Source organism: Orycteropus afer, unplaced genomic scaffold, assembly GCF_000298275.1.
Source record: "Orycteropus afer afer isolate SDZICR_OR568_19922 unplaced genomic scaffold, OryAfe1.0 scaffold00050, whole genome shotgun sequence".
In the NCBI taxonomy this organism is placed as follows: Eukaryota; Metazoa; Chordata; class Mammalia; order Tubulidentata; family Orycteropodidae; genus Orycteropus; species Orycteropus afer.
Window position 1 is genome coordinate 3,636,952 of NW_006921637.1, and position 11,523 is coordinate 3,648,474.

The following is an 11,523-nucleotide window of genomic DNA, read 5'->3' on the forward strand; positions in this document are numbered from 1 at the left end:
GGGTTTGAACCGCAGCCTTCTGGTTAGCAGTCAGATGCCTTAGGCACTATGCTACCAGAGCTCCTTGTCCAGCGTTAGTATCGATTAATTACAAAATGCTTTTTGTTTTTATTAAGAGCTTATGTGTGTGTGGTGCTGTAGTACATACAATTAGGATTAAAGGAGTGGAGGATTGTCTGCTGTCAGGGATTTTGTAAATTAATCCTCTAACTTTTTAGAAGAGATGAGCACTATATACACAAAGTTGCTACAAAATATAAATTAAAGTATATAATCAGATAGGTTGAGAGAATATGTCAGTAGTAATAATTAAGTTGTATTTTGAACATGTTATCATGTATTGTTTTTTGTTATATTTAAGGGGAAAATTTAGATTTTATAATTCTCTTTTCAGACCATATTTTACATCCTTCCACGCCTTTCAGGCCTTATTGAAGATGAATGGATTGCCATTGATAAATTTACCAGATTCACTGACATTCCTTTAGATGCAGGATTTCAGTGGTACCTTTCTCAAACTCAACTTTGTGAATTAAAACCAGGTGATTGGTCTCAGCAGGACATAGGTAAACATAGTTTTTGTTTAATTTTTTATTTTCCTTTTATTGACTTGTTTGGGTTTATTGGTTTAAGTTAATTAGGATAGATGGTCAGTAATACCAGTTTTTCATTGATGTGGTGAATTCTGCTTCACCATTTAGAGAAAAGCTTATTGAAAAAAATGTGGTATAATTTTGACTGATATTTTACTTGAAAAGTTAGCTTTGCTATAAAAAGCCAAAAAGAGAACTTAACCTGCTTTACACAAAACTTCTCTTTCCTTTTAAATGTTATTGTTAATTAACATTCATTGCTTTCCTTCTGTATATTTGTATAGATTATAGATTCAAGGAAGTACACACTTATTGGCCACACAGGTTAAATTTAATGGGTAAAATTAGACAAGAGGGGAGTGTGATGTGAACAAAATGGCAGAGTAGGCAGCTCCAAACTCTTACTCCTCTACAGATACATCAAGAAAACAACCTAAAACTATCAGAATCAATTTTGTCAGACTCTGCAAAAGAGTCAAAGATGCAGAGCAACCAAGTGAATGCTGAGTCAAGAAAAAGGCAACTTAAAACAATAGGACAGTTTTGTGATACTTTATTTGCCCTTTATCCCTTTCCCTGTCTTGGTAACAGTCTTCAAGATGGAAGCCTGTGTTCCATTGTAGGACCTTGGTTCCTGGTTCTGGAAGAAGCAGAAAAAGCCTTATTTGCAAATAATTTTGTTTGTCTGTTCTAAGTATCTGAGTGCTACCTGAAGGACTAATGCAAGGCACTCATCTAAGTTTCATCTAACTCCGAACCCACTTAGGGTAGAGAAGTGGCAGGCATTGCTTGAAAACACTGAAAGGTGATTGAAAATCCCACACCTACCTAGGGCAAAAGATTAGAGCTGAAACACAATAAACTGCCTAAAGCTTCAGAGGAAAAGCCTGGAATAGAGTTTCTTTGGAAAATTAGGGCATTCCAAAGTGCTCGTGTATAATGAGGGATTTAGAAAGCCACATATATTTCTGTGACAAGCCATATGCTCAGAAAAGACTTGAAAAGACCCTAAGCTTTCACCACGGGCTGATCTTTTGGCCCAGTGCAAGCAGAAGGTAGTGACTGAGACAGAAATATAAATGGCCTGGCTAAGTTTCAAAGAAGTGACTTAGCACTGAGCCTTGTCTGCATAGACTAGGAGAGGTGTTATTTATTTTGAAAACTCCTGGCATTCAAGTAAACCACAGTCAAAACACTGGCTGAACAAGAGTGAAGTGTTCAGCAGTCAAGAACAGCAAACCCTTGGAAGGAGGAGAATCTGATTTCCTGAGTTACCACATTATAATACTTAAATGTCCAGTTTTCAACAGAAGTTCACAGGCATCTAAACTATGGCTCATTCAAAAGGGGAGGGGTCCGGGGAGAACAGAAACCATCCTTAAAGAAGCCCAGACATTTCACATACTAGACAAAGGGTTTAAATCAACTATCTGATATATACTGAATGAAAGAGCTAAGGAAACCACAGACAAAAAACAAAAGGAAACCAGAAAACAACATACGAACTAAATGAGAATCTCAGTAGAGAGAGAAATTATAAAAATTAATCAAATAGAAAATCTGGAGCTGAAAAATACAACTGAAATGAAAAATTCACTGGAAGGGTTTAATAGAAGATTTAAAGAGTCATAAGATGGAATTGGCAAACTTGAAGACAGGGCAATTGGATGTTAGCCAGTCTGAGAAGTGGAAAGGAAAAATAAAAATGAACAGGGCCTAAGGGATCTGTGGGATATCATCAAGTTGATTAACATACATATGGTAGCATAGTGCCTAAGGCACTTGACTGCTACCCAGAAGGCTGGCGGTTCAAACCCACCAGCCACTCCTCAGAAGGAAGGTTGAGCAATCTACTTCCATAGTGATACTGCTTTGGGAACCCAAGGAGGGGTCGCTATGAGTCGGGTCTGACTCGATGGCACATAACAACAACAACAGATGTAGAAGAGGGAAAGGGGCAGAAAGAATATTTGAAGAAATAATGGCCAAAATTTCCCTAAAAAGGCATTGAAAGTTTTTTGAGAAAATCTTCACTCTCCTTCCAGTTATAAAATCTAAACGGACATTTATCTTTTCTTTTCCTACCTGACTTTTCTGAGGTATTTATTTGCTAGTCTTTTGCTAGCTTGATTTTCTTCCTAAATTTCACTCTTCTCACTCTTCTTTAAGAGTTCTTCTTCTCCCATTTGCCCCTTATATTTGTAGTTCTCTGTTACTTTAATGTTTTCAAGAATCCCTTGGATAACTTCTTAAAAGTACAGATTCCTAGGTTTCACTCTTAGTTTCACTATCTGGAGAGAGGTTGTAGAAAAGTATATTTTAATTTAAGCACTCTAGATGGTGCATTCATACATTTTAAGACATACTGGCTTAAATTTATTTAATCATTCATTCAACAAATGTTTATTGATTGCCTCTTACATGGTAGGCATTAGACAAAGCTGCTACCCTGTGGAGCTTAGGTTCTTTTTCTTTTTTAAACATTTTGTGTTTTAGGTGGAAGTATATAGCACATTAGTTTTCCCAGTACATTAATCACATACAAATTGTTCTATGACATTGGTTGTAATCCTTGTATTGTATCATTTCAGTACCTTCCTTATTTCCTCCCTGGGTTCCCTGTTTCCCTGTTCTTCCCTATCTTCTCATCTTTGGTTTTGGGCAAATGTTGGACTGTTGGTCTCTTATAGTTGATGGTTCTGAGGAGCACATCCTTAACATTGTTTGCTTTATATTCCCATTGTTAGCTTATGTTCTTGTGGAGAAGATAATCATAAACATTTATAATATAATGTCAAGTAGTAAAAAGTACTATTTTAAAAAAACACACAAATCAAACCAAAGAGATAGTGCCAGAGAATGACCTTTTTAAGGCGTTGTCATTGAACAGAATCCTAAATGAAGTAAGAGAGCAAGTTAAGAAAGACCTAGGGGAAGAGCTTTCGAGGAATACCAAAATACCCAAACCAAACCCACTGCTATCCAGTCAATTCCGACTCATAGTAACCCCTACTGGGTTTCCGAGGTGGTAAATCTTTACGGAAGTAGATTGCCCAGTCTTCCTTCTACGGAGTGGCTGGTGGGTTTGAACCACCAACCTTCTGGTTAGCAGTCAAATGCCTTTGGCACTGCGCCACCTGAGCTCTTTTTTCCAGGAATAGTAAACAGCAAATGTGAAGATTTTTAGGCAGAAGAGCTGCTGACAATAGCCATTTTATTTGTGTGGTATGAGGAAAGCCTGACTAGAATGGGCTGAGTAGAGACTGGGAGAAGAGGAGATGGAGACAATATACACAGACAACTGTTTTGAGTTCAGCCATAGAATAGAGCAGAGAAATGAGGATGAGGAAAAGACTGGGGAGGTGTTTCTGTTTATTGCTTTGTTTTTTGATAAAGAGAGGGACAATCCAATAGACTTTTTTTTATGCTGATGTTTAAATGTTAGTATCCCCCAGAGTTTTTTCATTGATTTAATTTTCTTCTCAATCTGCATGTTCTTCTTGAATACTTTTATTAATTCCCACAACTTGAAATCCTTACCTATACAACTGTATCTTTCAAATCCTTATCTTTTGCCAAGGCTCTTTTCTGAGAGCCTTCTGGACATTTGCACCCAGATACTCCATAAGCTCTTTAACCTCAACATATTGAAACTGAATGGTGTCACTCTGTTATTATGGAGGTTATTCTTTTCCCTAGCCCATCTTGCATTGACATAATTTAGGCTCTTACTGTTTTTGCCTGGACTGGTACATGGTTTTCCAGCCCTAATATATTCTCCATATCACTTTGAAGAAGGATTTTGCTAAAACACAAAACCAGTACTGTTATTTTCCCTCTTAACATGTGACAAGGTTGTATCCTTTCACCTTACTTCTATCTGTATGGTAAAAAAATAATCCAAGAAGCTAGGCTATATGAAGATGGACGTGACATCAGGATTGGAGGAAGACTCAATAACAGCCTGCGAAATGTAGATGGCACAGTTTTGCTTCCTGACAGTAAAGACAGTTTGAAACACTTAGTGATGTGAAGGTCAAAGACTACATACAGCATTCGGTATGAATTGCAGCTGAATATGAAGAAGACTAAAATCATCAGACCTGGACTGAAAACATGGTAAATGGAGAACAAATTGAAGTTGTCAATGATTTCATTCTACTTGCATCAGTACTTACTATCTGTGGAAGCATTAGTCAGGAAATCACATGACATACTGCATTGGGCAACCTCTTCAAGGTTTAAAAAGCAAAGACGTCACTTTAATGACTAAAGTATACCTAACCCAAGCCATGGTCTTTTCACTTGCCTCATGTGCATGCAGAAAGTGGACAGTGAAAAATGAAGAGAGAAGGATTGATGCATTTGAATTGAAGAATATTGAATATACTGCAGATCACCAAAAGAACAAACAAATCAGTTTTAGAAAAAATACAACCAGAATGTTCCTTAGAAGCAAGTATGGCAAGACTTCATCTCACTTACTTTGGACATGTCATTAGGAAAGACCAATTGCCAGAAAAGGATACCATTTTTTGTAAAGTAGAGGGTCAGGAAAAGTGAGAGAAACACTCAGTGAGATGGATTGACACAGTGGACACAACAGTGGATACAGCAGTCATGAGCCTGGTGCAGATCTGGGCAACATTTTGCTCTATTACACATGAGGTTGCTGTGAGTCAGAGCTAAGTTGACAACAGTTAACAACAGCACTTACAGAATAAATTCTTTCATTGTTATATACAGTCTACTGATCCTATCTCCTTCCATTTCTACACCAAAGTCCTTGCCATTGCCTCATTATTATCCTTCCATATTCTGTCCTTGAACATATGCTGCATCTACTATCTGCATTGCCCTTCACCCACATAGTCTGTTTTTGCAAACTTTATCTTTCCTTCCCTTGATCCTTCCTGTGTCTATGTGGCCCTTCCTTCCCAAGCAGTAATAACTCATTTTCTGGGTGAGCTTACCCTTACCTTCACACTATGCTCTAATTATTTGCATGTCTAGGCTATCCCCACTAAACGTAGTGCTCCTTGTGGGCTGGGAATGTGTCTTATTTGTATAGGCAGTCAAGCATTGTTCAGTTAACAGTCTGGAGTGAGTCAAGTCCAGGAAGTATAGGATGGATTTTCTCTTAAGACAGTCTTAGTCCTGCATTATAAAGATCAAAACACTGTAATTACATAGGTTAATAAGATTATTTGTACTTACCAGATTAGTGAAGAAATAATTGCTATATAGACTATCCTTCCTGTTAGAAGTTTCCCTTGTACTTGTAAAATAATTTAAGATAAAATCATTTTTGTTTAAAATTTTTTTTTCAGGAATATCATATTTTTATAGTAAATCATAATCTTAACAGTCTACTGTTTATAACATATACCATTATTTCATATATCTATAAGAAAAAAAATGCTGCCAAACTATGATATTGATTCTAAGATACTTTCTAATTTCAGATACACAGAAATGTGAAAAAACTGTACATCTTAGATTTTCATGACATTATATTGGTTAATAGAACTGAACTTAAACATTTTAAAATTATTATCAAAAATGGCAAAAGTGTCAAAATCCAAGCAAAGTTCTTTAGTTAATGAGATGAATCTCATGCCAAACTATCATTTGAAACCAGGGCTACAAACCAGTTCTTCCCAGTTCAATAATGGCTGACGAAGTGAATTGTGAATTGACTGAATTTGTAAAATTTGTTGGTAACTAGGACAATAACAGAATGGGAAAAGTTACAGATTGACAATGCCCTGCTGGAAACTTAAATTCCCTCTTAGAAAACAAGGACAGTGTACATGTTGCGTAGCAACCAAACCTCTTAACAGGCATAGGCAGAAACAGCATTTCCCCACTCAAAGATGGAAACTGATTTTACCAGTTTGAATATGTGTCCTGGTAATAATCCAGTCTCCCACATCAAGCCCCTGACAGGGCTCACTGTGTCTCTTCTGAGTCTCCCATTCCAGGGCTTCTTCCTGTGATTTTTTCCATTACAGTTGGAAACGGTTTATACACACACACACACACACATCTGTGGATGGCACAGATGATTAAGTGCTTAACTACTAGCTAAAATGTTGGTGGTTTGAACTTATGCAGAGGCACCTCAGAGGACTGGTCTGGCGATCTGCTTTCAAAAAGTCAGTCTTGAAAACTGACTTGATTGCCTCTATGGGGCAATTCTTTACTTTGTATACTTCGGGTCACCATGAGTTGGAATCGACTCAGTAGCATCTAATCACAAATATATATATATATATATAATCACAAATATGTATCGACGACACATAACAACAACATTTTCTTCTTCCTTCTCAGGTTCTAACTCAGGTGAAGGAGATAACCAATCAGAATGGACTGATGTTCAGAAGAAGATTATCCCATGGAAAAATAATGTTCCAGATTTAGAACTGGAGCTAGAGTTTCAGGATCGTGCTGCCAAACTTGGAAAGTCAATTGGCAGACTGATTGTAGTGGGCTCACTCATTGACAAACCAACCAATTTAGGAGGTAAAATTATAGTTTTCCAGGAAACTTGCTTAAAATCTTTTTATCCTGAAAAATTTAATCAGTCCACTGCCATTTTTGGTGTTTTCCCTACATTTGGGAAGAACTGCAAAAGAATGTCTAGGGCATAATGAATTTAGCATTATTTTGAAAAACAATCTTAATTTCCATTTTGTTCTGTGTAGGATTATGCCGGACCTGTGAGATATTTGGGGCCTCAGTGCTTGTTGTTGGCAATCTTCATTATATCAGTGATAAACAGTTTCAGCACCTTAGTGTTTCAGCAGAACAATGGCTTCCTTTAGTGGAGGTGGGTGGAAAGTAACTTACTATATGTACTAAATTTTTTTGTAATATTCTATCTTCATATAGCAGTCATTTTCTAGTAATTCATAGTAATCCAGCCTTTAGTATTTTAAAGTAATATTTAAAAATAATATAGCTTACTTCTGTGCTATTTTATTTTATTTCACATTTTTGTATCTTTCATGTCATCAACAATTTATTAGAGTTCTTTTCAGTAAAACATGTCCTATTGCATCTCATTCTTTATTTAGGAATAATTTTTATAGATTTATGTGATGTTAGTCGAATTCTTTTTTATAGTTTATAATTCTTCTTTCTTTGAAAAAAATTTAAAAAGCTTAGTTTAATAAAAGTTATTTTGAAACTCTCATTTTACTCCAAGCATTAAATATTAATGATTTACTATTGTGCTCTTTTTAAACTAACACGAAGGTAAAACCACCTCAGCTAATTAATTATCTGCAGCAGAAAAAAGCAGAAGGTTATACCATCATTGGTGTGGAACAAACTGCCAGAAGTTTAGACTTAACTCAATACTGCTTTCCTGAGAAATCTCTCCTCTTATTGGGGTAAGAAAATTATTTTCTCCATGTTATATTCTCTGAGTTCCTAGTTTAGAAAATTTTACCTATTTTATAATTTACCTAGATTCTTGATATTATATATCTCCTCTTTTCTCTAATTTGTAACATATATGGAAAGCCTTCCTAGTTTTTGTTTTATTTCATCTTTATCAGATGGTTAGGTGAACACAGAAGTGAACCATAATTTGTTTTGTTACACAGTCTTATTTCTTGGTACCACAGATTTGTTTAATTTTGTTAAACTGTCTATTCTAACAACATTGAGAATACCTAAGGGGAAACTTGGATATTACAAGGAAATCAACCTTTTCCTCTCATTTTCCTTCACCAGAAATGAACGTGAAGGAATTCCAGCAAATCTGATCCAGCAATTGGATGTTTGTGTGGAAATACCTCAACAAGGCATTATCCGCTCGCTTAACGTCCATGTCAGCGGAGCTCTACTTATCTGGGAATACACAAGGCAGCAGCTGCTCCAGCACTGAGACAAGAGTGTTTGTGCCTTACCAGAGATAAATTGTTGGTGCTATTGAAACAGTTTTTTCTTTTCTTTTTTTTTTTTTGATTTCTTTAAACTGTTTGGACAAATGAGATAGATTCTGAAAGCTCACTAGAATAATTTTTTTTTCAATTTAATGCCAAAAGTTTTCCTGTGCCTTAAATATATTACTGTATTTCCTAAATATACCTAAATAAACACTTTTAGTTAAATTATATTTCTTTTTTTAATAAAATCTTTTAAGAAATCATGTAAATAAAACAGTATATGTAAAAAGTTGTAACTGTATTTAAAAGAAGCTACAACTTCTTTGTTAGAAACTAGTATCATTAGAGATGTGAATAATGATAAAAGTGAGGCAGAATTAAAGCAGCTGTTATCTAGAAACACTCATACTCTTAAGTTCATAAGGAACCATGCTGAGGTTGAGGTAAAGGTTCAGAATGAAGGGGTTATCAACCTATTTTTTCTGCTTTATATGTACTTATTCCCACTGAACATACATATACTTGGCAGGATGCTCAGTCAGCTACCCCATAAAGTTCATCATGCTTTATGTACAATTCAGGTTTTATTTGTTAAAGATAGGAAGTTGGCCGTAATTATTCATATCAACTTTTCATGAAATTTTTCATATAAAACCTTTGCTCTAAGAGTTCAAGTAATGGTTAGAAATAAATCATTTTGTTAGAGTATGATATAAATTTGATCCTATAAAAATGAACCCAAAGCAGTTGAATTGCTCTTGCATATCTGTACAGAGTGAGAATGAAACCCATGAATTCTGATTTCTTGCTTTTAGTCAGATTCTTGATCTTATCTTTTATGACTTTGAAAAAAATTTGTAAAAGAATAATTTTTTTGTTGTTGAGCATATACACAGCAGAACACATACCAATTCAAGTTTTACATGTACACTTTAGTGACAGTGATTACTTCTTTGAGTTGTTTAACCATCCTTACTCTCCTTTTCCATGTTGTTCTTTCCCCATTGATATAAAATCACTGCCCCTAAGTTTCCTATGTAATCTTGAGTTGCTGTTGTCAGTTCCCATATTTAAAAAAAAAAAAAAAAAAACCCACTGCCATCGAGTATCGAGTCCATTCTAATTCATAATGACCCTAGAGGACAGAGTAGAACTGCTCCACAGGGTTTCCAAGGCTATAAATCTTTACAAAAGCAGACTGCCTCATCTTTCTCCCAAGGAGTGGCCAGTGGATTTGAACTGCTGACCTTTTGGTTAGCAGCTAAATGTTTTACCCACTATACTGCCAGAGCTCCTTTTTAATCCCATATAGATAAATCTTAAAACAGCACGATGCTCAACACAGACATTCTTTACTTGTTAAACAAAGTTAAACTATTGTTTGGAGCCCTGGTAGCATAGTGCCTAAGGCACTTGACTGCTAACCAGGAGGCTGGAGGTTCAAACCCACCAGCCACTCCTCAGAAGGAAGGTTGGGCAATCCTACTTCCGTAGTGATAACTGCCTCGGAAACCCAAGAAGGGGTCGCTAGGAGTCGGGGCCGACTCGATGGCAAATAGCAATTGTTTGGTTTTAAGAAGACTTCAGGGAATATATTTGGTTTAAGGATTAAGGTTTAAAGTTTATCTCAGGGCAATAATTTCAGGGGTCTGTCCAGCCTCTGTAGCTCCAGAAAGTCCATGAGAATTTTAAATTCTTTTCTACATTTTCTCCCTTTTGCTCAGTATTCTACTATACAGTCTTTGATCATAATACTCAGTAGTTGTAGCCGGGCACCACCCACTTTTTCTAGTCTCATGGCCAAACAAGCAGTTTTTCATGGAGGCAATTAGGCAAATGTATGACCTCACTGTAAAAAAAGAGAACAGACAAATTAGAGACCAAAGTTTATAAATAGTTAACCAGGGGTGGGAGGGAGAGGAAAAGAAGGGTTATGGTGATAGAAAAGTTGCATTAAGGGTAGAGTTGCACAGCCAATTAATTGCTATCAATTAGTACACCTGTAAGTTGAATTGGCAAAAAGTTGTGACAGATATATTTATAATGATGACCGAAAAAACAGTAACTCCTGAGGCTGCTTGTTAATGAAGCAAAATGCATTTAAGATTATCCATGTTCTTGCATGACTCCTGTGTGCCATTGAGTTGGACCCGACTCATAGCAACCCCTCCTTGGGTTTCCGAGGCAGTATCACAATGGAAGTAGATTGCCCCATCTTCCTTCCGAGGAGTGGCTGGTGGGTTTCAACTGCCAGTCTTCTGGTTAGCAGTCAAGTGCCTTAGCCACTATGCTACCAGAGCTCCCTGAGGCTGCTTATGTATAGCCAAACACCTCATGGGATTTGGTCTGTTGCTTTGGTGGTTTAGGATTATGGTTTCATGGGACATCCTAGTTACTTGGCCTAATAACATGTTTAGTGCTTCTTTTCTACCTCCTAGTTCCTTGCACAGTGCCGGGATCTTAAAAGCTTGTAAGTGGCTATCCAGGGCACAACAATTGGTATCTATTTGCCTGGATCAACAAAGGAGAGTCAGGTATAGGAGGAAATGTAATGTGTGACTGACATTTTTAGTGTTCTGGTTAGCTACCTTGTAACTGTCTCTTCATTTGTGTTTAACGTATTTTTATGTCAATAATGTGTGCATGATATGGTTTTTGCAAACCATACAACCCACTCACACATAAGCTTCATATGCACGCTATGCATGTTATGTGTACATTATATGTATGGGTGCATTATATGCCAGAAAATATGGTAGTCTGAGATTATGAGTTTTTAGGAATAATACTACAGAGATGAAGTGCCCTTTTCAACACATACTAGAATGTACCCTTGTTATTACTTCAATCATTTGGTTAAGGTAGTGTTTGCCAGGTTCTTTGGAAAGTTACTGTTTTTCTTTTCTACAATAGATTTGTTAGAAATATGTCATTAAGTCCTGCCTGCACTCAAAGGTAGGGAAAATAAGCTACACCTCTTAAAGGGAAGGAGTAGCAAAGAATTTGTGTGCCTGTTAAAAACACATTAA

General features: G+C 36.4%; 1 protein-coding gene across 1 annotated transcript in view; it reads left to right on the forward strand.

Annotated features, from left to right (window-relative positions):
• TARBP1 (TAR (HIV-1) RNA binding protein 1) overlaps window positions 1–8,493 on the forward strand; it is a 201,182-nt gene extending 192,689 nt beyond the window's left edge. The window contains exons 26-30 of the mRNA XM_042780644.1: window positions 395–566; window positions 6,930–7,121; window positions 7,304–7,428; window positions 7,857–7,993; window positions 8,340–8,493. Coding sequence (XP_042636578.1) covers window positions 395–566; window positions 6,930–7,121; window positions 7,304–7,428; window positions 7,857–7,993; window positions 8,340–8,493 — 780 coding nt within the window. The remainder of the gene's footprint in view (window positions 1–394; window positions 567–6,929; window positions 7,122–7,303; window positions 7,429–7,856; window positions 7,994–8,339) is intronic.
• The last annotated feature ends 3,030 nt before the right edge of the window (window positions 8,494–11,523 follow it).